Source organism: Acromyrmex echinatior, chromosome 15 (assembly GCF_024713525.1).
Source record: "Acromyrmex echinatior isolate Ae372 chromosome 15, ASM2471352v2, whole genome shotgun sequence".
NCBI classification, from domain to species: domain Eukaryota; kingdom Metazoa; phylum Arthropoda; class Insecta; order Hymenoptera; family Formicidae; genus Acromyrmex; species Acromyrmex echinatior.
This window is the reverse complement of record NC_141866.1, coordinates 9,475,518-9,502,031: the sequence shown is the minus strand read 5'-3', so window position 1 is coordinate 9,502,031 and position 26,514 is coordinate 9,475,518. Positions and strand designations below refer to the sequence as shown.

Sequence of the window (26,514 nt, the reverse complement as noted above, 5' to 3'; positions counted from 1 at the left end):
TATTTAATAAAAATGGCAAATACTTTGTTTTAAAATCAAAATTTTTTTTCTAGCAAAACCAATCAAATTCTATTTTAATAAATAGAAATTGTATTTTCTTACGTTATATTATACACATTTTGTTAATAAAGAACTTTTTTTAATTTTTGAAAAAAAAAAAGATTTTATTGAAACTTGAGTAAGAAAAATAATTACATTAACTTCTTCACTTTTATGAAAAAAATTTTCAAGTGGAGAAACCGCCATTTTTGCCAATGAATTATTTAAGTATAATATTATGGACCCCTATTTTATATGGTATACTATTTTTTGGTATGCGTTATCTATACGGATCTATGTTTAACTCTTATACTATCTGACTGAAAATCAAACCGGTGGCTTGAGGGAGATAGAAGTGCGTGCTCCGAAATTTCGACATCCACGTTTGTTTGTTTCGACGAGACACATTTGGAACAATGAAGGAAATCATGAAACGTGCGCGCGACATATGATACAAAAAGCGAATGGCGTTCCCGTAACGAAATGCTGTCTAAGTAATTGCAACATGTTTTACTGTGCTTGTCGTAGTTTCACGTGCTCGCTTTCGCTAACAGCAGCAACAGCAATACTGCCGAGTAACATAGCGGAGAAGGTAATAATCGTTTGTGCCACGTAAAGCTATGTTACATCACACGACCGAGTCCTCTGTAGTGACGACAATCTGACGATGATCACGTCGGTTGATCTTTGCAGCTGGCGAAGTCGAAATGTGAAGTTGAATTGTGTGCGATGTCGACTTGGTTCCACGTAACAACAGAAATAAATATTAGCTTCTCTGTATATTGTACGATTAAAAACGAAAATGATTGTAAGTCGAGATGTGCGTCGCATCAACGTCTTTCTTCGTATTCAAAACGTTATACGTATTTCTCTTTGTCATACGACGAGTGATTAATAACGGAGTTCAAGAAAATATATTGCTACATATTTCTATTTTAATCTTCGGCCTTGTAAAATCTTGTACCTTTCATCAGCAATCTTGAGCTTCAGTATACAGATTTTTATGTTGTTCCGGACTGTATAAAAATCAGAAAAAATATCTTGTGAAAACTTTGACAATGAATTTTTAGTATTTTAGAAATTGGCTTGTATTTTACTTATTTTTTACAAAAGCTAGAATTCACAATCAGTACACAGAATGGTTTTGCTAAAATTTTTTCTATATAGAGAATACGCCTTAAAAATTTAATCTGGTCGGTGGTGGATAAGAATATTGTTCGCTCATTGGACTCGTGTAACAACAATTCTTTCGCATTCGCGGTATTCACTTGGACATCCCAGAGTCATAAAGTTGAGTTTGGAGCTCGCCAGATTTACGGGGTGGCACTCGGGCATGCCATTAAGAATCCGATGAATCGATTTCATCGAATATATTGCTGTGCCTAATGAACAGACTGCGATATATATGTATGTATACATTTAGATCCCTCTCAACCGAGCTCTCCATCGTGAGATGTATGTAGTTCCTAGTAAGAGTTCTATGAGGCCAACGAGACATTCATTGATGAATCTCGCGAGTGGGGTCAATCGCCTCTTTTCCTTGGAAAATCCGATGAAAAGCGACGGATGTCCGATTTGCTTTAATTAGGCAATTCGCGTTTATCCATCCGCGGAATCGGAGAGAACTAGCGACCGATTCGTCGAATGAATTCCTGCAAATTGTCGATTATCGTATTTCTGCGTAACGCGAGCCAGTCAATTAGACTGGAGGAATTAATCATTCGTAATTTAATGAATATATGTAATCTTCGAGTGGGTAATCCAATACTTTGGATAATTCAACGAAATTATATTTGGAAGATACTACAGGATGTCTTCATTTACATTTATTAGGCTATTAAGACGCGAATTAATGCGTACTTCACGCATCACGAATACAATGGTCAACGAGTTTGTTAAGAGCGAACAAGTCGTATTCCGCTTTATTACCATAACGCAAAGATAAAACGTGTGTGTCGTCGCGATATATGTTATCAACCGGCGTATTTATCAATTATTACCACACATATGCATTTACGCATGCAGTAGATAATTTTTACAGCGCAAATAATTTCCTCAGAACATCAAGTCTATTCATTCAGCTATTCATTAAGATAATTAAAGGTAATGAAAAAAGATATAACTCTTTTTATATTTTATTATTTATAAAATACATTTCCTTCTACTTCATTCCTTTCGATTTAAGATTGTATCGTAACAACAACATTATAAATAGTATACGGAAAAACTAATTTTCTGAAGATATAGATCCGAAAATAATTTTATTGAATTATCAAAATAATTATGTGGGTCGCATGATGAGGAGAAATAATACAAAAATTTTGATATTTTAACAATCATTTTGATTATATAGAAAAAATAATTTTGCTAAAGCATCTAAAAATTTATCTAGATATAAATCTGAAAACAATTTTGTTGAATCGTCAAGAAATGTAGGACGCTTAAGCTGGTAAAATGTGTCAAAACTTTTCGCGACATTGTTCAAGATCATCGTGCTTGAAAATGATGCTTGAGATTCCTACTCTCTAAAATTTTTAAACCGAATCTCCACTTTGAAGAGTGAAATCTCGAAAGATTGAAAATTAAGCCATATTCTTTCAAGACTGATTCAATTTTCACTCTTTAAAGTGGGATCCAAAGAATTTAGACAATATATAATTATTTCGATAATCCCACAATATTTTCAGATCTATATCTAGCTTTTTTATCTAGCTAGATATTTCAACAAAATCGTTTTTTTCCATGTATTATTTTCTTCATTAAGCAATCCAATTTAGAGAAAAAAAAAATCTCTTATTGGGTAAACAGGAAATTACATTGAATGCGGAGCCTGAAAATCGAGGAATGGCGACGTAAGATTTTTGGAAGGAAAAAATTAATGCGTGAAAGAAGACGAACGAACCGTCTACGGGGTCCAACGCTTTTTAACCGACGGATTTATGAGGATACGTCTCTCGCGTTCATTGAAACTTCCGGTGGCCGAGAAAAGGGGAAGGCAGGCTGCGCGTGCGAAACTGTTGCGTGCCTCGGCATATTAGACACGCAATCAAGTTCGAACAAACAAGAGAGAGAGAGAGAGAGAGAGAGAGAGAGAAAGAAAGAGTGAGAGGAAAAGAGGGGCAGAGGCAACGGAGGGCTCTCGCAGTTATCGCTCGGCGAAAGGATTGGTTTGTGCGTAATGAAAGTACCGAGACGCGGATATTGATCGTTCGCGCACAAACTCACCCGGTGCGTATTTTAACAACTGCCTTACCTCGTGCGAGAGGCAAGGATTCGGAAGGTGTGTTGTAATACATATATTATTACGGTTGTGCTCTAGTTCGGTTATCGGTTAATTGTTTCCGAGACAGAACGTCGCTTAAGGTTGAGTCATCCGTTTCTCTTTTCTCTTTTTTGCTGTTCTCTCTTTTTTTTAATTCAGAGGGAATTTTTCAAAAGTATATAAATGGATAATTTATGAACGCCTGGGATTTCAGAAGATTTTCTAAATATGCATTTTGTTTTGATTCTTCCCACGTTATCTCGTATTAGTTCCGATTTACAATACTCTCTAAATCTGAATCAGTGAATAATCACTAATTACCCAGTGACACTGATAATCAGTGAAATTCAACTAAAAAAGAAGAATGTTTGAATATTACAACTAAAATACTGATATTTACACATTGATTTCAATCTTCCAACATCATATTTATTGAAGCAACAAGGTTAGTTAGATCACATAATAAATATTAGCTAGGTTAGGAACTCACATTTAATCCACTTATCTGATTACCAGTGGCATATCAGTGATTATCTACTGATTCAGATTTAGAGAATAGTTTTACACAAGTTTTAAGTTATAAGAAATTAATCAATATGACAGTCGAATGTGAGGAGAATAATTGACTATAATGATTGGCATAAAGTTTATCTATATTTACACTTATTCGAAATTACACTTATTCACTTTGCTCTAAATGAACTAAGTAATAAACAATTAGATACAAAATAATCATTCATTGTTTTGATCAGTATTTTTATTTACACGCATTTTGCATGTACGTTGAGCGTACAAGCGTATTTGAGATCTTTAGCTCGTAGGTTCTAATTTCGAAAATGTTAGTCCCGAAGTGGCGAACAGTCGGATTTGCGCTCGCGGTGAAAAGCGGGTAAAGCGACCAGGTCGTCTACCTTTTTCGTAGGCTCACGCTTCTAATTGCCGTTTGCTCACGTACAGCCGGCTCACGAAGTGTCACACATTGTTAAGCGGATCGGCGGGCTAATTACGAATCACAGGCGCTCATTGACACGCCTAATGAGTGCGAGATGCGTGAGCGTAACTACACAAAGGTTCCCCTTTCCCGGCCCCCCTGCCTTCTTCCTGACGTTGCGCTGATTGAATATCTCTCGCCCGACTTTTCGTGCACGTGATGTCGCATTGTACATTACTGAAAAGGAAACACATTTGAAAGACGGAAGGTACACCGTTATCCCGCGGATGATTTCTTACGTTTTGCGGGAACAATGTACTCTTTGCCGGATAATGACGTGGAGATTTGCCCTGTTAACTCCCCGTGAAATCTCGCTTTCGCTCTTCCGATAGGCAAGACGACCGTAGAATTCGATTGCATAAAATGTATGTAAAGTATCTAATTCTATGAATAGATGTTTTATACTGTTAGATAAAGGAGCAATGGCAACCTAATACACTCGTTAAATAATTTTGTTATTTTTAACTTCCATGTGTGTCAAGAATATAAATCCATTTCTGTGATTAGTTTCGACGTAAACAACGTCCATATTAACGTAAGCACTTAGTGTAAATAATAAATTAGTAAATAATAAATTAAATTTGAATCAAATACATTTCTCAAGTTAAATTGTTTAACTCCATTGTTTTAATTAAATTAATGATATATTGAAGACGAGCAATGAACGATTTATAGAGAAATGATTAAAAACTCAAATTAACTCAAATTGAGTATAATCCGACATTATGAATTTAATAGTGTCTTTTATCCATTTCTACCAAGATAGACCAACTCTTTGATCTTGGTTCACTCTTTACTCTTTATTTTTTTTTCCTAAGAATTCCAAATGGGATAAAGAGTGAATTAAAGTGAGATTAAAGTTAAGAAGTGGATATTAATCGCATATGGCGACACAGTTAAAATCTCATACGGACGGCCGTGAGAATTGTCGCGAGTTGTGATTCTTTGTGACAGACGCAAGGTGAATAACGTCGGCTTCGATTTAATGACGCGCATCCTTCCTGCAAATCGTTTTTGCGCGGGTCGTGGCACTTAAGCGCTAACATCCGACAGAGATGCCCGCTGCGAGACGCAGGAACACCTGTTACAATTCGCAAGAGTGCATTCGATCGATATTTATGTCGAGCACGCCGCTCCAAACCACCAACTTCTCGAAGTTGTGCAAGACCGCGTAAGAACGGTAAAATAGATAGCTTGTTGCAGCCATTGCAGGAAGCGTGCCTATTGCAAAAAAAGAAAGATGATTGATTTGATCTATAGTCACGCTTTATTTTCGTCCGGGGGTCTCTCTTATCTTCGAAGATAATCAAGTGAAAGGTAGTATTTTCGAATTGTATATTTTATTACGACCGAGATCTTCTTTGCGCAGAAGAGCTTCGTCGAAAGCTGTTGATCGACATTGTTGTTAGGAAAATCTCAAACTCGAGTCGATTAAAGATGAGTAGCTGATATACAGAAGCAGCAATATTCAAAAATATAAGTAAATTCGCTATTGGAGAACGAATCCTAGATTTCTTAATTACTAATTTGACGGTTTAAAAATGTGCTGAAACAGCACCTTACTTTATGAAATAAAGAGAGGAAAGTGAATCCAATTGCGAAAGAAGTTATTAAATCCTCTGCTTTTGTAGAGAGAAAAGTATAAAAGAAGCTACTGTTGCAAATACAGTTATACATAGTCATTTAATAAAAATAGCAGACAGTTCGATCTGAAATCAGCTAAAATCCTTTCTCCAGCTGCAAAACAAATCAATACTTTTTATTTTAATAGAGAGAAATTGTATCTTTCACGCTATATTATACACATTTTGCTAAATGAATTTTTCTTAATTAAAAAAAAATCTTATTGATTTCTCGAATGAGAAAAATTATAAGTTTTTTTTTGTCACAAAAATTTTATAATGACTTTTGCCAATAGGTTACTTATATCAGATACGAAGTTTCGAACGAAGAGTTTGCGAGCACCTTGTATTGAAATACGCGAAGGATCTACGTTACGCATCTCGCGTTGTTAATTAAAAGCGAAGTAAGTATAATGGAGACACGCGGAAAGTGCTCATCTGTGCTTTCGCGATGAGAAAAAAAATTTCGAAGCAACTCGCATCAGTCTATAAGATAGGAAAAAGAGCGAATCGACGTCACGATTAATTACCTCGATTACATGACGAGTGCGCTGCGTCGGAATCGTCGTTTATTGAACGCGTTAAATTAAGTGGCGCGAGATTGGCATCGAGCGTGTAATGGACGCCAAGATCGACGTGTGTCCCCTCGAAAAATGCATACCGTGCCGTGTAGGTAGCATCAGGTCTTTCGTTAACAGTATCTAAAAATTAGTTAGATACGAAAGATTAGATTTGAATATTTTGGACCATCAAAATAATTACGCAGAACGGCTCAAGTTGGTTGCTATAAAAATTGTCAAAACTTTCTACAGCGATGATTCTTACATAACTTTATTTTAATGGCGCAACAAAATTATTTTCAAGTCTGCATCTACAAGTTAAATTTTTTTAATACTTCAGTAAAGTCGTTCTTTCCGTGTATGTGCCCGTGCGTCACTTTCGCGCAAACTAAACAGGATTTGAATCGCTATTCAAATGAGGACTGATTCATTTGCATGTTCATGTAACACGCTTTCGCACGTAACAAGATGAATAATTGAAGATCGACAATTAAAGTTGGGTTTCAATTTGGTACGCGCAGCCGTCGAAATTTGGAGCGAGGATTTATCGGGCAGCGAACGTCTCGCGTTTGTAAAAGGATGTGGATGGAACAAAGGCACTCGACACGCTCGAGGATTCAGTTTGTGTGTTACGTTTCGTTAAATCAAGTTACGAGTCGAACGTGACTGGGATTCATCATGAGCTACTTGACGTACGACGAATAATGCGATTCAAAAACGGCTCCGTAACGCCATGAGGTTGCAGGTTGGTTTTTCTTTGTGTCACGTTTTGTCTCTGTTTCGAAATTTCAACTAGAACGAGACTATCTTTGGCTGAAAAAGCGACGTCGTCCTAATTTCTCATTTTTCGTGCGTCCCATCTTTCGTATAATTTATACGCTTATTCTTATTCCACTTACTAGATCCTTCAAAGAGGGAACGTATAATTAAGATTTGTATCTGAGAATTTCAAAATTAATAAAATATCTGTTTATCTATACGGAAAGTATAAAATATTTAAGTTTTGCTGAAGTAGGTAAAAATTCAGCTAGATATAAATCTGAAAATAATTTTGTTGGATCGTTAAAATGATTATGTAGAACGATTAAGCACTTGATAAGTGCTGCAAAAAGTTTGAACATTCTAGAAATTAGTCTGAGCATCCTGTATAATTATTTTGATGGTCTAAACAGTATTATTTTCAAATTTGTATCTAACTAAATTAAATATTTCAGCCACACCATATTTTCCGTGTTATACATATATTTTTATCAATGTCGTAATATCATCGATAGCAGATTAGCTAGTAAATTCCCATTACGCTGTTACGAAATTTCGCCGTCTGGCTTCCGGATAATTGAAACGACTAATAATTTTTCTGGAAACCGGAAAATCAGAATCATTCATGGCTGCTCCGTCGCGTTTTCCTTTCGATGTATGCACGCGCGTTGCGTAGGAATCAATCTCGAGCTCACGCTTCGAGTTCAGGAAGTGTCTCTAATAAGGAACAAAGACATTTCCATAATTAACCATTACACGCGAAGTTTGCAGCCGGGTTTCTCGAGCGTCGACGTCTCGTCGGTTCTCGGCCTTGTGATTGGATGTGGGCGAGTCGATCGATTACTACGAAAATTGTCCTCGTCGCATCTTGTATGCATCTCGTGCACCAACACGGTGTTCTGCGTCTTCGATTCCGGTAGTCCTCCGCGCCATCACGTGCAAAAATTCTGCATCGGAAAGCCGTGGACGTTATTTAAATTTATCAACTTCACGTCGGGGAGAAGGAATAAGTCATGAGGCTGGGCATGAATTGCAATTTCTTGCGCTCGATTCAAACAAAAAATAGTATCGTCGATCACGCAAATTCTGCATCACCTGCGATAAGGATAATGATACTTGAATTTAAGTTAAGTTTTCTAAGTTTTCTTTATTATTAACCGCGATGGATTCTCAATGGACGTTTATAAATCAAGTAACTGAAGGAGCGATCGAAGTTAGATTTTAGTGCTTAATACTATTTATATTGTATATGTAAATTTTAAATAGTGTATGTAATTATTGATTTATAAATTTTAAATACATTTTTTAGATTATGTAACTACGTGCCGCTTTTACTGTTGGACTTGAAACACAATCATAAACTGAAGTTGAAGTAATAATATCATAAATGATCATCGATTTAATGATGATATTAATATGCATCTTAAAACACTGAACAGAACTTATTGCGAAAAATATATACCCTAATCAGTTTAAATCTCTCGACTATCCGAGGCGAGCTCTTTTTTTTTTAAATTTTTATGCTTATTATAATATTTATTATAATTCGTATCATTTAACGCATCGTCGCTCTCTTATTATATGATGACTTATAAAAAATTATATTAATATCAGTTATGCATCTAAACTTTCGATAATTATCATCTTGCTTGTCGAATCACGAGACACATAATAACATAAAAGTGGCATTTTCCTTAAAATAACCTATTCGCTGATCTACGCTGGTTATAAATCGTAACAACACTTATTATACTTATTACAATCATCATCCTGTTTGTCGATTTGCGAGACATATAAGAAAATAACATAAAAACAAAAGTGATCTTTTACTTAAAGTCAGTTATTCATGGATCGATGGTTGAGTAAGTCGGCTTAGAATAATATTTATTGTACTTATTACACACTTATGAGCTTTCGATATTTCCAGCTCTTCAAGCTGTGTATTATTAATACAAATCGCACAGTATTAACAATACGACAATAAACGAAAGGTCTGAATAGGCCTACATTTACCCTCGCGACCGTCTCAGTCTCACCCTAATCCAATTTTTAACTCTTCTTTTTTTATGGCTAGTAGGGCCGACAATTGTTGTCACTCCCATGAGCGTAATTGTGAGTCGTACTCTTTCATTAGGCCCTTCGCAAGCTGGATAACAAACATCTGCGCATAAACATTCGAATGAAACAGAGTTGTCGACTATTCCCCAACGGCTTCCTTTCTTTCGCGCGAAAAAATCAAGTAATCGGGTAAAACGTGATTATACTAAAAAAAAAAATGATATTATATCAACAGCATTATTTTAATTGAAAATAATTTCGTTAACAGTAACTTTATTTATTAAACAAATACTCTTGTTTTAACAAAAGTTTGTTTCATTAATACTGTCGTTATAAATCAACAAGATTATTTTCCAATTAAAATAATGCCATACATTTTTTTCCAGTGTAAGTGATTTATCATTCCACGTGTTTTCCTTGATAAAGCTTATCAATAATGGCATCCTTTAAGAGTCGCGTATCCGGTACTGAAGACATAATTCTCAAGCAACCTAGGTGGTCGTAAACCAGCCACGGAGCGTTGACAATGGATCAGCAATGATTCGGCTTCCTCTCGTCTCTCGTTCTTCTCGGAGGACTCGAGCCTCGTCCGTAGCCTCTACCCGCAGCAGTTCTGGTATTGTCCGATTGTTTTTCGAGGAAAGAGTCGGCGCGAAATGCGAGAGGAAGAAACGATGTGATGTGGGCAACGAGAGTTGCACCTAGGCCACGCGACGACCTTTCTTATCGCGGAATCGTTTACATTTCCAGGTATTATGCCTCGCGCGAGACGCCTACGCGGACTCATGTTATTGTAATGTGGACGTTCGTTGCCCCTCTTCCACCTGATCATCGAAAAAAAAAAGAATGTCTTGTACGTTACGTATGTCTCGCCTTTGCCTTTCTCCGCCTCGCCCCTTCCGATGATTAATCATCCACCGGCGCTCCGGTAAAAATCCCTATCGCGAACAGTCGACGCGGAAGTTATTATTTTTCAGAACTCTGTTTGAAGTAGCGGTGTATCGGGCGGTCTTTCAGTAATTAGGACTTGAATTAAAATTCTACCGAGATGTGAGATCGGTTTGAGCCGCGCCGTGCCGGCTACAATTAAACCGCAAGTCGTGAACTAACGATATCGCATGAGCGTATGTACGTCTCTACTCTTTAAAGATGGTTACACGGCTTATAATTATGGGTATAATTATAAGCCGTGTAATTTACTACTATATTTACACGGTGGCGCTGAAATTCCTGAGATGTTGTACGATGTAGAAAAAGTGTCTCGGCCCGTTTGCGTGCTTCTGATAATTGGCCGAGACCACGAAAACACCTGGGGCTGCTTTGTCCATGTTAACGGCCAAGGGAGAGAAAATATGCCGGAGAGCAATCGTCATGCGACCGTCCTGAAAGGAAGCTTTACTTTCTCCATATTATCTCGCGGCAGGAAATTGGCATTGTCACGCGGAGATTACCACGAGATAAAACCTGCTCAATTCTTTTTCTTCTCGTTCGCGCCTTTCACAAGGCTACACGCCTTGGACCGTCTTTAAGGAAATTTCGAGAAATTATAAACGTACAGTTAAAACAGTCACGATCTACTTTGTAGCAATCTTATTTCATTGAATCACTCTTTATCTCTCGCCTTTTTTTTTAATGTTTCAGCCACAAAATTTGGTACTTACTGGAGAATTTCCAGACTGCGACGTAAAGCTATGTGACTTTGGCATATCACGGTACATCAGTCACGGAGCAGATATACGAGAAATTTTGGGCACGCCCGATTATGTCGGTGAGTACTTAAAAAATTCTCAGGTAAAAAATTGGTCAGAGTCCGTTATAAAAAATAAAATACGAAATATCCATGCAGCTCACTTTATTTTATATATATCTATCTCATTCTATCTTAAACCGTCCTGAATATGACGGATAAATCAAAAGTTGTCGAAAAATGATGGGCAATCTTTTACTTGAATAATTCTATTTGTTTTTTTTACTCTATACATTTACCACAAACGCAATTTCATTTCGTTCTACTCGAGCAATGGTCTCCGAATATGTCGCTTGTCATCGCAAAACGCGATCGCGATGGGACTCTTTCGCACCAGGAATAAATATCCGAAAGTTCGCACGAGAATCGCAATCGTATTTGACACCTGCGCGTTTCCCTAGCGTTTTGGACTTGTGCGTGTCACTGAGGATAACAGACCACAACCCTGATAAAGCGAGCCCGTTTTAACGCGGCGCCTTATGCGGACCGTGAACGTGTGCGTGCCGGTGATTTCCGGTCTCGAAAGTCGATCGGAGTGCGACGTCGGGGTCGCACCTTCGTGCGTTCCACGTTTGCGATCTGCTTGATGCTAAGAAATCGTCGTGTTGTGTAGTTCCATTAGGAAAACAAGTATGTTGCATAATTGAACGAAACAAGCTACTTCGCGCCTAATTGTAAACTAGCAAACCGCATGTATTCGGGCTCTGCACGCCTGATCGATCAGGACTCTTTTACGATCCTCGTAATCGATTACATCGCACCATCTAACAGTCATGCTTTAAGTGAACGAAAGTGTCGAGCAATAGTGAGACAAGATAATCTCCCACGGAGAAAATCAAAAAGTCTCGAGCTGTCCCGGTTACATTCTTGACATTTACAAAATGAAATTGTCCCGAAAAAAAAAAAGGATCAATTGTTTATCGATTTTAATATGTCATTCAGTATTATTATGAGATCGTTTAAAATGCGAAAAAGTATGAAATTGTTAAATTAAAGTCAATTTAATTCGTAATTTTACTGCGATTTAGTAGAAATTGCGTTTCAAGACCGAAAAATCATTTCGGCGCGCAGTTTAAAGGACTACATACGTATAAAAATTTACACAGAATTGTACAAGTACTTAAGATTCAGCTTAACTCGTTAAAGACATTTATCTTTATTGGTTGTGTTCGAATGAGATTCAAAATTTAATGTTGCAAAAAAAAAGGAATTGTTGCTACACGAAGATTTAAAGCGCAACTTCAAAATTATGCACCGAGAGAAAAGTTTCTGACTGCTGTGACTGTAATTGCATCGATAAAGCAAAATAATGTTCTATAATTCCCATCCTTCCTGTACTAACATTATAATAGTGATAACTGTAAAAATGGAGCTCTCAACCATAATTACGTTACCATGCAATTATAGTCACAAATACCAAAACTCTTTTTCCAGTACATATATATATATATATATATCGAATAAAAGAAACAAAGAGGAAAGATCAGTTTTAATCGAGCCGATCGTTATTTCCTCGCCGGTGAGATTTAATCGGTTGGTTAGCATCAGCTCAGAGATCATTCGCAGAAATTAGCGAAACCGTTCACGCGATAAAAAAACAGCTCGTGGATCTTTGTAGCGATTAAGTTGGACGGATAATTTCGCCGAGGGCGTGGAAAAACTGTAGCGTGATTCGGTCGGAAACGAGTCGATACAAAGTGGCCGATTCTCGCGCGCGACTATTACGCGATGAACGAGCCAACCGCGTTTCCGTATCGTGGCGATTACCTAGTTCGCGCTCGGGGCCTAATACGTCCGTAGTTACAATTATTATTATCCCGTTGAGGAACACGCGTGGCTCCATTAAGCATCAGCGCGTCGTAATAGCGGTCGCGACGACGTAATGGCAGAAAGGCCGGGGGAAAGAAGAGGCGTTATCTCCTTTTTTTCGAATTTAATTACCGGGACTTACAAGCGCGCGCGCGTACACACACACGCACACACACATACACACATCTCGACGAGCATTAGGGTTCGATGTATCACGGAATGAATCTCACGTTATAATAACGGCTCATCTGCCGTGTGTGTCTCAGCCCCGGAGGTTCTGAATTACGAGCCGATCAGCCTGGCGACCGACATGTGGTCCGTTGGCGTGCTGCTCTACGTGCTGCTAACGGGATGCTCGCCGTTCGGAGGAGACACCAAGCAGGAGACGTTCTGCAACATCAGCCGATGTCGCCTGGACTTCCCAGACGATCTCTTCGAGGACGTCTCCGAAGAAGCGCGTGATCTTATGCGCAAACTTATGGTTAAAGATCCGAAGTAAGCTTTAAACGTAGTGAGAATTTTTTAGCTCTAATCATTTAGCTCTAATCTAATTGAAGAGCAGACTTTCAAAATGCGTTTTGTCCAAAGTTTCATTGTTTTAATTGGAGATGGCGGATAGTGTTCAATGTTGAAAGACTTATATTATGTAATAAGCTACTCTGAGATGTTCAGAAAGCATTTTTTCATCTTTAATTTATACGCTGAAAAAATATAGATATTTCGAGGTGTATTATGTTTTTTAACTGGAAACAAAATGCGTTTGTTAAACATTTTTAGCAGTTTTGTTTAATATTTCACATCCTGATTGGTATATTGTTATTTTCTGTAAAGTGCGTAATTTTCTTGTCTGCGTTTCTTTCTCGTTTTCTGAAAAGTACAATTTTTGACGAAACGCATTTTGAAAGTCTGCTCCTCAATTGTCGCAATAGAAAAATAATAACGTAATTATATTAGATTAATGAAATTAGAACATGTAATTTTCGTGTAAAGAATCGTTGCTGAAGTATTAAAAAGTTTAGTTAGAGGTACAAAAAGAAAAATGAAAATTAAATTCTTCGAATATGACTTTTTTCGTTTACTGTGATTTCCGCATTGATATACGGAAAGAACGGATTTGCTGAAGTATATAAAACTTTAATTAAATACAGATAAACTAAAAATAGAAATTAAATTCCTCGAACCTGTCTTTCCCCGTTTACTTCGATTACCATATTAATTTACAGAAAGAACAGTTTTGCTGAAGTGTCTAAAAATTTAGCTAGATACACATCTGAAAATAATTTTGTTGAATCATCAGAATAATTATGTGGCACGATTAAACTGGTTGCCGGAATATTAAAAATTTTGCATTATCATTAACATTTAAGTGTTCTACGCAATAATTTTGATGACCCAAACGAGATTATTTTCATATCAATATGTCTAGTTAAAATTTTAAATACTTCAGTAAAACCGTTCTTTCCATCTATCAACGCGGAAGTCGAAGTAAACAAGAAAAGATAGACTCGAGGAATTTAATTCTCGGATACGATTAGAACAAGCCGTGAAATATGCGCGTAACGTTCGCGTGGCGACGCAAATTCACAGCGAGATTCATTGATCATCGTGGCGAGCTACTCGCCATTTATCTTCATATACTCCACTTGATTCGACGGAAAGATTTCCATTCGTTGTCCCGCTGTGATCGAGACGTCGTCGCCGCAAATTATATACTGCATGTTACGCACCCACATCGTAATTCCCGCACCGTATCGCTCGGTCGGTCGACGTTAGTCGCCTATCCGGTTCGTCGAGGCGGGTGTCATCGAGCACGTTACCGAAGAACCGGCGCGAGCATTCCTGGACCGGTGAAAACAATTCTTTCGCGGAAGGCTGCGGCGATCTACCGAGAATGCCCGGCGCTTATTTCGAAGCGAAAGAAGATAGCACGCGAAACACGCGCTCGCGGCGCGTCGATTACATTGTTAGTTATGTCGGTATGTCAGCCGATTTCCTAGAACGAAAACAATCGCGTCACGTAGACATATCGTTGCGCAGGCGGCGCGACATTCCGTGCTGTAACCGAGATGATGACATCGCATGACGGTAACGATTCATCAGGGATCGTTGAGAGCGATTTGGTATCAGTGGGTCAACGCCGTTCATTGATAGTTGCATTCGGAGGAAAATCATTCGCTCGCGAGAAATTTGCAACGGTTGCGTTCCCTCCATGAGAAACGTTTCCTGTTTGTCGCCGAAACGCTTTGTGGGTTGCTATATTCACAGAAAAGATTTCTGAATCCAATTATATTATTAATGGCCGCAGCACAAACTTTTGCATAACGCATACTGCATAAGAAAATCAACCAATCAAACTTCTTTTTCGTGAAACGAGAAGAAAGGAAGGGAAATATTCTGATTAGTTGATTCTTTTATTCTATTTATACTATAAACGCGTAAGAATAATATATAAGCTCAATGTCATTCTTGTCTCCAAGACAATAAATCGATCTTGTTTAATTCGAGGGAGAAGAAATTATTCATTTTATTTTAATACCGTTTTATTTTTACATTTCGTGAGATTAAGTACTTCAAAAGAATACTTTTTGTCTCGATATTAGAAATTCTTTCCGAAACCGTATCAATGTATTGTAGATTAATTTTAATCTCGATTTAACTGATTCTTTTTTATCTCTCTCTAGTTCTTGGAAAAAAAAATAAGGAATAAATTAAACCGAGATTAAAGTTAATTTACATTTGTAGAAACGAACGTTAGATTCTTAGTCCCGTCGATGTCTTTTATTGTATGGATTTCTAGGAGCGAGATATATCCTGTAGCCTCGGGTTTAACTTTCATCGTGTTATTGCAATGGCTTCGCCTTTCATTCAATTATACGAAACGTAACATGAAAGCGAATAAAAATCACAAGCGTAAGTATTTAATAAATCAAACTGATGTATGCGCAAATTAATGCGTTTTGAATTAAATTATATACATCAATTCCCGGTTTTAATCGCGCGATGTCTTCTTCGAAATTGTGAAGGTCCATCTCGCTGTTCTCTTTTAATAATTTGCGGATTAGCCGTGTACAATGGCGACATTGTGATTCCATTGAGATGCATTTATTAGCTCGTTCGTTCGGAGGATAAGAACTATCATCGGTCAATCATCGAGCTCATCCTCGGTCGCGAGTACGCGAGCGGGAGAAAAACGATCGGCGCCACGTCGCTTCGCGAGGTGATTTTCTTCGAAGCGGGAAGACCGATGTCGAGGAAGGCGAGTTCCGCTGTAAAAAAGAAAGACTGAGAGACCTCGTAGGTTTCCTTATCGCTTGGACAGCTGAGAGGAAGTTGCTATCCGGAATTATTCGCGTCCTTCCTCTCGAGCAAACATAGGGGGTCTTATCGCGCGGAACCCGCATGACTTATCGTCGTATCCTACGAAGTTGAATAGCAGTCTTCATCGCTGATCTGCAAATTACCATATTTCGTCTTGAAGAAGGCTTCGAACACGCGTCGCTGAAAGAAAATTTTGCAATTGATTTTATGTTTGTTTATGCGTCAAGTCATGTACAATGCGTTAACATTAATGTATCTTAATCATTCTCTCTTGCATTTTATGCATTTAAATTATGCAAATGATTGCGAAATTAATTTGTTAAGTTAATGATTAATAAGCGTGATCTGCACAATAAAAACATTTTGTACTTGTGTCGAAACCGGTTCTATGTTAAATTAAATTCTGTGTTAAAATTTTTGTGTTGAATTTTTAACGTATCTGAGTGTTAATTTAACATAATGTGACAGTTATTTGAATATTTTGTGTTTATATTGACGTTTGACATTTCGTAGTGTGAAAAATAACATAACTTATGAATAATAGATATAAAAATATAATTTGATAACAGGAATTCTAAGATAAACAAGTAAAAATTAAGCTACGTGTTAATTTAATATCAATATATAAATATCAATTTTTGAAAAAATAAGCTTCTACAACTTTTCCAAATTATGTTAAAGCGTAAAATTTTTTGTATTAATTTTTACGTAATATTTGTGTCTACATTCTAATATATTCATTTCGTATTAAATTAATACAGAGATATGTTAATACTGAGATATGTTAATGTTATGTTTAATTCAAATTTTCCAGTCGTGTAAAATTACTCGCTCGTGATCACGATATAATCGTTACATAAATTTTATCGTTAACTATTCAATTTTGTTTGCTATTTCATAAAATTAATTAATCCATTCGGTAAAAAAATTCTAATATTATATTTCACCGCTCGTTTTTACGTCGATTTGAATGTCATAATATAAATGTGCGAATAACGTGGAGAAGTTATAATGCTCTTATATGAAGACTTTTTGTTCGGGTCCTTTTTGATGGTCCCAGAATTAAGGGGGGGTCGCCTCCTAAAGCACTTTAGTATCTCCTCCATGGACCGGCATTCCACGGCATTTACGTGTTACACAATTCTTTGCTCCGTTATTGAAGATATCCTGCGCCGTTCTGTATGCCGGAAGTCGACCGATACGTTAGCTAACATAATGGTTTTTGCGCAGTCCGCGCGATACGCGGATGGCATACACGCAGCATGAAACAGCCACGTGAAAACGTCCCGTCGGGACCGCCACGATGATGGCCACCGTCGATAAATGCTCCGGTCCGCCTAGTGGAGGTCGTTTATGCGACGGGTCTCTTAACCCTTTGACTCTGTCGCTCCTCGAGTTAACGAGGACGACGAGAACATAGTTGTTCGCGGAATGAGCCTGTTGTTCGGATACATTTGTTTAAGAGCACCGCGTGTAAAGTAACCAATATAATCGTATCACGTCTCTTATCTTCAGCATTCTAATGGGAAATCATTAGAAATACAACATCAAATTGAAGTTCGGCCCTTTAATGTTTCTGAGACACTCTATTTTCGCAAAAATATCGCATAAAAATAAGTATATTATAACAAAGTGTTTAATTCTTGGATAAATCTGGCGTTTTCGAGAGTTTTTTTATCAGGGATTTTATCAGGGACTGAAAATATTCTATCTTTTCTTGATATAAAATGTTGACTGAATCAGCATTAAATATGACATACACATTTGGGTTCATATACATCTTATACATTTTACACCAAAGTTATAATACACAGTGTAAAAAAAATTAGTGTATACTGTAATGAAAGTATTGTAGGGTTAATTCTAAAAAAAATTTCGAAAGTATTGGAAACGGTTCTCTTCAAGCAAGCGACTCTTGTCTTGTTCACAGTGAACGTTTGACGGTGACTGAGTGTCTCCAGCATCCCTGGTTTAACATGTTCGAGCAGCCGTTGGCGCCTTTGACGACGTGCCCCTCGTCGGACGACAGTCCCGCTGCTGTTCTCGACTCCTCGACGACGCCCCCGCAAGAGGACAGTGCCTCGTCGGAGCTGCCGAACGGCAATCAAGGTCAGGTCTCGTCTACGTCGAAGAACGACGGTGAGAAGCAGCAACGGTCGTCCACGACCGGTTTGTGCCACAGTGCGGAAATTTCCAAGTCAGCGGCGGGCACTCGCGCCGTTTCCTCGCACACGGAGAACCTCTACTCGGCCTCAAGATCGTTGCCCAAACCCATCAGATTCGGGCTGAGCCCGGACCGTAGGGATACTTTCAAGAGGAACATGGACTCGCTGGCGAGAAAGTTCTCCGGCAGTGCCCTACCGGAAATCGTCATCATCGAGTCATCATCGTCAAACACCAATGGTAGTATTCAGCAACGTCGCGCTACTGCCACCCACACGATGCCGGCTGGTGGTGGCGAGGTGTTCAAGTGCACGCCCGTGTTCATCCTCGGCGAGACCGAGCAACAGTGTAGTGACAGCGGCAGCGATACCGTATCCGAGATCTCAACCGATAGCTCGAGCGATCGCAGTAGCATCTATTCGGACGACTCTCTCGATTTTATTCTATACGGTAAGAGTCAAGGTAGAGCGAGTTTCCCGTTCACCGCCGCTGACGCGACCGCCGATAGGTGGGAACAGAGGCATCATCATCATCACCGTGCCACCAGAGTTTGGCCACGCGAATGCAGTGGCGTCGTCAGTAAAGCGCTCAGCCGCTTCACGTCGGAGACGACTTCGTCTGGGGTGAAAATAGCGAAAATCCCAATGACGACGCCGCCGACAGTGACGGCGTTGCGTGGCGGCAGTGGCAACAAGGCCGGTCTGGAGGCGCTCCGCGAACGGGGCGGCAACTTGGTAGTTATTAGGGAACCCGTACGTGCTGGCAGATATACCAGGTACAGCGAAGTACAATGCGAGTCAGTGCAGGCGCGGATTCGGCGGTTCCAGGTGCACGAGGCCTCGTAAGACTGTGCCGTCCAGCTGTGCGTCGGCAGGTGTCGGCGTTGAATTATATTCATGCGCAGGTGGACGGACATCTCTGGCAGCCTCTTCGAGGAATTGCCGAGGGATCGGAAGTTCGAGAGTTTGAGGCGATTGTACATATCGCGTAATATATCACGTGTACAGTGACGCGAATGGAGTGAGTAGAAGGGAGGTTTTTGAGCAACGAGGCGTACCCGAGGGATGTGCGAACAAAGGATAAGATGGGGACCGAGACGGGCGAAGTTCCTCGAGATTTGCGAAGGCTGTGACGTCAGAGAAAGTTCTTAGGAAGGTTCAGGATTGCGCATCTTTCTATAAGGACTATGAGCTTTGTGAAAAATATATTCGAATTCACGGATCCTTTGATTTCTAGAACGATAAAGAACAGCTTCGACGTTATGCGATATTGTATGTAAAAGAAAGGGATTATTTCTGAATTTATTTTTCGTGAAGCACATAATGCTGTGATAGCGTTAGGGGAACGTGAAATGATAGCATGAAAAATGCGGTATGTTCTTACATTACTTTCGCTGAAATTCGGTAAAGGCGACGTGTCGTTAACACGATCAGAAGATTTTGCGATGCGGCATCCTGTAACTCGATCGTGATGCATGTAATATTATTAAGCAGTATTTCGTAGCGAGAACAAAAAGTTACGCGTACCACACCAAGCCTGATCTCCAGAATCCTTGAACAGCCTCTCGAACAGCTCCTGTCCCGACTTTCGCTGGACTTCTCGGGAAGCCGAGACCGATTGTAAAGAGTGTGCGTACGGCTGCGCGAGTCGTACAACGTAGTCACATGCGAAACGTGTCGCATCGTGGAATCCTACGTATACAATGCCTTCCTACATACGCGTGCCTTTGCGAAGGTACCGACGAGAGATCGTAGCTTGTATCATATCAAAGCGAATAAACGGCTGTTGTAAATACTGTAAGAGAGCATGTGAATGCGTATACGAATGTATGCGTGCGTGCGTGCGTGCATGTATGCATTGACTCTTCGTGGAAGCGATCGGCTTCGAAGAAAGTGGTCTTGATGTATATATTCGAATAACCAGAGAATGTATGAGCGATAAAACAAATCGCTAGTGTTCGTGGCTTGCAAAAAGGTGCTTGCGATTGCAGATGCTCATCACATAAGATAGTCTCGCACCGAGGTGGCGACGGCAGAGATCCGAAGGAAAGGTCGTGCAGAGTCATCGCGACACCCATTAGATTTCGGCTATGAGTGGAACGCATTCCGCCATATACGAGGATAGTCGATCCATAGTCGAGATTCGACGGCGATTTTTCGTCCTGACGGATTCCGCCGTCACTGCCCGACGAAGCGTTTGAAATCAAGAACTAGAGCGAAGATGGCTCTTCCTAGACTGCCGTTATCGATAGACTGATTAATCGGCCTTTTGAGTTTAAGAAAACTCGAACTGCATTGCGTGCGTGTGCACTGAGACGCGGCGTGTTACATATTTATTCGAAACGTCATTGTAATTTCGAGAGGTCTACTTTTAAAGTATCATTTTTAGAAGCAGGCATTCGTGTATTAATGTATGCCTTCCAACAAGTGATATAGTGATCATCTCATCTTTGTTTAACATTGACAAACAACAAGGATATGATGATCCATTGTGTCATCACACCGTGTCATCTGTGTCACTTGTTGGAAAGCACACAATAATAGATTGATAAAAGCATTGCATTTGTTTCGAAAATGTCAGTAGCATTCGAGTAAGTTAACCACGGGAAAAATCCTGTAATATTGTATCTCGCTAGCAATATTGTATCTTGGTGCATCGCACGCGATTCCATCGACGGAACGAATCGCCATATCAATCGGTTGTTGAATATAACAACCGCTAATGACAATCCAGATAAATACATTTCGGTGCCTTCCTTAAAGAAAATTACGATGCGTGTTCGCTAATACGACGCACGTCGCCAGTGCCTACGTTTACTTGTCCGATACGAGCGGCAAGACTTTTCGAGTCACGAGACAATGATGCACAGCAGGGAAAGAATGTACGTCTGAAGTGTGAAGAGTGCCTTAATTGCGCCCGATTTCGCGAGAAATCAAAATTGAAAGCCTAGACGAGCTTTCTAGGCGTCTCTAATTCTGGTTAGCTCGAGAATAATACGGTCTTGATGGAGGAAATTAACAATGCGGGATCGAGTCCTTCAGACGTTGGTAAATTCGAAACTCTCGAACCACCGAAAACTCTCAGCTCTCATAACACGTTACAAAGACGGGACCATTTTTCTGGGTGGTATATATCACGTATATATACATTTTCCCTATTGTTAAATATTTTCTCAATCGTGCTATTAAATATACTTTATGAATCTGCATCCTTTTCTTTTGTTACTTAAAAAATTGTTAATTGTTCGTCACGCGCGGAAGGATAAAGAAAGAGAGAACCAAGACGATCAACCTCGTCTGCTCTCCGACGTCTCGTGGACGCGCAAATCATAATTGTACATACAAACTTATTTATCCACAGAATTCATCATCGCGCACAAATTGAAACGCCTGAGTCGCTCGCTCGCTCGCTCGCTCGCTCGCGTAGCGCAACGAATGCTAGTCATAAACACGTTCCGTCCTCTTTCTCACGCTCGCTCCCCCTTTTTTCGCGCCTCTAATTTTCGTTCATTTCGCCGCAGACACACGCTCGTTGGCGAGACGCTAACGAGCGACCTGTGTCTTCGCCGAGCGAGACGAGAAAGAAGAGCGGACGAGAGAGCGCTGCAAAAATGACGGACTTGGTTGGCGAGCCTCGGCTTCGAGCAGCATGAGAGGCTCGTTCAACCGTGAATTTGTATCATCTCTTTGTACACAAATCCACGGGATATTCGAGGTCCTGGTATTTGCCAGTAAATATATAACTGATATGTTTTTTAACGCAACGAAATTTTTAGCAATACTCCCGAACTTTTTTTTCGTATTGCAAATAGAAATCGATGTGATACGGTTTTTGGTGGTTCTCTTCGAAGTTAAAGAACACACTTTTGATACGTTGACTATTTCGAGAACTTGTACCGTTTAGACTATGAAAATGTAAAATTTTCGCCGAATCTTAATTCATCGGAGGGATGTGAAAGTAACACCCTTGGAGTATAACTCGTGAAATGAAAGTCTCGTGATGTCTTCTCTTCGACGGCTGCTTCAATTATCGCGCGTGGAATTGAATCGAGGGGAACACTTTTGATCTCGTGGACCCAGGCGACTGCTTTTCAGCCTCTCCGACTACGGTGGTCTGGCTATCGGTGCGAAAAACCACCGGATGTTCGTTAACGGCGAACATCGGACACGTAAAATATAATGCATCGAACGCGCAGGCGGACAAGCCGCGTACACGCACAATTTTAACGCGTGCATTTCCTCTCGAGACGCATATATGTACGCGTATGTGTGCCGGGGAATGTGGTTCACAATGCGTCTCCGAGAATCAAAGAGCGGAATAAAAATGTATAAAATATAATTTTGCTACGACGGGCGAGGGCGGTGCGATCCCGGGAAGGGTCGACTTAGCTTCTGTCGCGGTGAATTCGCGGTTATTTATTTTCTTCTTTGTGATATGTCATTAGAATTAATCAGTTTTCGCTTCATTTCTTCGCGTTAATTGAAATCCGCGGAAGAAAGCGTCGGCTCTTGCCTTCCGTGCGACTCGGACGCGCTGCGCTGCCCGATATATTCTCTATTATTATTATTATTATTATTATTATTATTATTATTATTATTATTATTATATTCTATAGAATTATGATATATTATGCTATTATATATTATTATTATACAATAATTAATCGCGAAGATTGCGATCGCGCATGTAGCTGCTAAAAACCTCCTGTAAATACTTCTGTCATTGTATTAATTTTAATAATACAGTACGAAATAAATGCAGATATGTTCAAATCAACCACGCGTAAGTTTCTTTCTCCCGGCTGTCTCTTCGGCAATGCTGAGATCCGTTTTTTATAACTGAAATAATGTACCCTCTTTACACATATTTAAGTGAAATAGTACGTTTGAAATTTGACTAAAAAGCAAGAAGGAAAGTTCCAGCGCGTAGTTTAATGCAGCAATAAAAAAACAAACCCTCTAATTTTTCAATAACATCCGCGCTTTGCGTGTTGAACGTCAATCTCTCGACGTGCAACGATGCCGAACGGGTTGCCTAGTGAAAGGCTACTCTCACACATTACCTTAGAATTACACGTGTCGCAACACGAGAGAAAACTTATACTCAAGAAGCATTTTCGCTTTCGTGCCGTTTAATTTTCAATTCTTGTTTCATCAATTATGTCATTTTTATTTATAGGCGCTACATCCATCCAGTGTGCTGCGCCACTTAGAGATAAGGGAAGCGTTCTCTCACAAGGATAAATTACGCGCTGAATTTGCATTCTGCCGTAAATAACGCGCGGAACAAGACTTCCCGGGACGTCCTAGCGTTACGTGCGTGGTCAACGCACCCGGGACAAGAAAACAGGGAATCTATTTCGCGCATTAATGCCGTCGGTTGTTCCTACCGGCGTTATTATAAATAATTCAACGCCTCCTCTCGCGGACCACGCGAGGGACGACCGCAGGATGGAATAGCGATGCGATTTCAAGTTGGGACGTCGTGGAAAATCTCCGTCTGCGGGAGATGCGTTGCACGCGTGTTTGTTGGTCGATTAAAATCACGATGGAAAGAGAGAGCCCTGGTTTCGTGTTTGCCTACCGATATGGTGAATGGAACACTTTTTCCGAGAACGTCGTCGTTTATCCTATAAATAGGCGTACATTAGCAACGGCACAGCTGCCACGATGATTCATCTTTAAGAAGTTTTCTACGAGATCTGGAAAATGTCTCGAACTTTCGGAGGATCGTAAGATAGTTTACTTCATAAACATTATCATATTACCTTAATTCTAAGGTAAATAAACTGTGTTAATTTAACATATTGCAAACGTTAATTTAAGAAGTGTGCTTCCATAATTTGCTTACAAATTGTACCAGTGTTACATTTTTGTAAATGTTGTGTAAATTTTTTAACACTTATGTTACTTTTTAATATATTTATTTTGTTGTGTAATTTTTTTAAATTATGTTACTTATGTTACTTTTTAATATATTCATTTTGTGTTAAATTATAATACAAAAATTTGGATGGATTTGAGATAAGTATGTTAAATTTGACATAAATTTTTCAACTGTATATAATTTTCATGTCTCACGAAGCTCCTTTCTTTTCATTGCGCAACAATCGCTTCGTTTCGGTAAATTTGCCGAAATCACATCGGCAATAATCATGAGATGAACGGAGAAGCCGCAGCTATACATTAATGCGATTGTGTCACCGAGGGACTACGTAATCGGTCGATACAGCGAGATACTGCCATTTTAATAGATAATCACAGTGCGCTCGCTATAATCGCGCGTTTTGCAATTGAATGAAACGTGATATAATCGCGCTCAAAACCGCGCGGCTTCACCTTGAGATGCCCACGCGTTTGCATATTCAAGAAATTCAGAAATTAACCGCGTGTAGCAAACTCCGATCTTCCGTCACAGAATGGAAACAAAATTATTGCGAATCTTAGATTATATTCGCATTTCATTTACAAAACTTTGTAAATAATAACAGAATAATAAATATTATAAACTGCAAATATTTTTACGAAAATATTGTGACGAAAAATATTAACGTAATCTGTGAATTGTTCAGGAGAAAATTATCGTTAACTATCGATAAAGAAATTTTCTCACAATGTCGCCGAGTCGGTTCAGCAATACGAAGTGCGAGATACACAATTGAAATTTCCCACGCTTTCATACACGCCGCGTCGAATTTGGGAGGAAAACGAGAGACGACGACGACGACGACGACGACGACGACGACGGAGGCTGCATGTCTCTTTCCACTTTATCCGCCGTGACGACGGCCTTCGCGAACTCTGAGCCTCTCGGTACGCCGATAATGGAAATTGCCGGGGGCGACGAGCGATTACTTGGCAATTCGTGGCGCCTAGAAATTGCTAAATCAACGCCAGCGTGCCGTTCGTAACACCTGGCGCGACCAAATAAAGTCGCGCCGCCGCCGCTGTCGAATGATAATTCGTTAATTAGCGCGCGGGTCAGGGTGCGAGTTGCAATTGAAAAAGACAAAGACAGAGGGAGGAAGAAAGAAGAATATATAATGGGCACGCGGAATCGCTCGAACTCTCGAAACGGGCGGCATGAGAGTCTCTAATTACAAGGCAGACCGATTTTCATCTTGACGGATTTAAAGCCGATTCTCATCGCATGCCGCGTTATTAATGCAACGATTAAAGTTGCTGACTTCTCTTGATCGCGTGAATTTCGACAAAATAATCTGATTTGATGAAATTCGGTTTTAGGAAATTCTATTAGGTGTTGGAATTAATTCGTAGCGTTTTACAAGTGATGGGAAGTACTTTCATTAATGTATTTTTTAATGCTCATGTGAAATAAATAACATTCTTTCATTAAAAAACGCTACGAATTAATTCCAACACCTAATATTATAAATATCGCTGAATGTAGCTTTCCTGTACGAAAGAAAGAACGATTTTGCTAAAGTATCTAAAAATTGAGCTAGATATAAGTCTGAAAATAATTATGTTGGATCATTAAAATAATTACATAGAAATATCAAACATGATGAATAATGCTGCAAAAAGTTTTGACACTCTAGCAGTCAGTTTGGTCGTCTCCTACATAATTATTTTGATAGTAGAATTTATTTTCAGATGTGTATCTACCTAAATTCTTAGATACTTTAGCAAAACTTCTTTTCGATATGAAATATCAAATTTCAAAAGAGTAATAAAGTAATCTTCATGAAAGAAGATCTAGTGTCAAAGGATTCAGAGTTTGCAAGTCAGTTTGAAAATCAATACTATAATATTTATGTAGTACTGATGAGATTCAAGTGAAGCAAAACTGAAAACTTAATGTTCTTTCGCAATTAAAAATTTCCTAAAATCGAGTTTTATGTTAATCAAATTATTTTAAAAAATTCTATCCATATATATTAAATCAACCATTTTTTATTTATTATAATTTCAGATTCGAATAAAGTATTATTCAAGTTATTCCATAAGTCAAGTTTCAGACAAATCGAGCAAGCAGTTTACAAAATAAAAAGGGGTGTCTCCAAATGAGATTGCCTGTCCCCAAAGGGTTGAAATCTAAAGAATATACCAAGTCAAGAGAAAATCAAATCGATGATTTTTTTGTTTGACAAAACTTGACTGTTTATTGACACTGAGAATCTAAGCTAAAATAAAGCGATTTTTTATTAACTTTTACGTGTTCCT

General features: G+C 39.1%; 1 protein-coding gene across 2 annotated transcripts in view; it reads left to right on the top strand.

The window, feature by feature from the left end:
* Nucleotides 1–23,104, top strand: part of LOC105145636 (uncharacterized) — a 120,438-nt gene extending 97,334 nt beyond the window's left edge. For both annotated transcript variants that reach the window (XM_011055327.2, XM_087414177.1), the window contains exons 4-6: nt 10,933–11,059; nt 13,114–13,342; nt 18,096–23,104. In XM_011055327.2, coding sequence (XP_011053629.1) covers nt 10,933–11,059; nt 13,114–13,342; nt 18,096–19,173 — 1,434 coding nt within the window. In that variant the 3' untranslated portion in view covers nt 19,174–23,104. The remainder of the gene's footprint in view (nt 1–10,932; nt 11,060–13,113; nt 13,343–18,095) is intronic.
* The last annotated feature ends 3,410 nt before the right edge of the window (nt 23,105–26,514 follow it).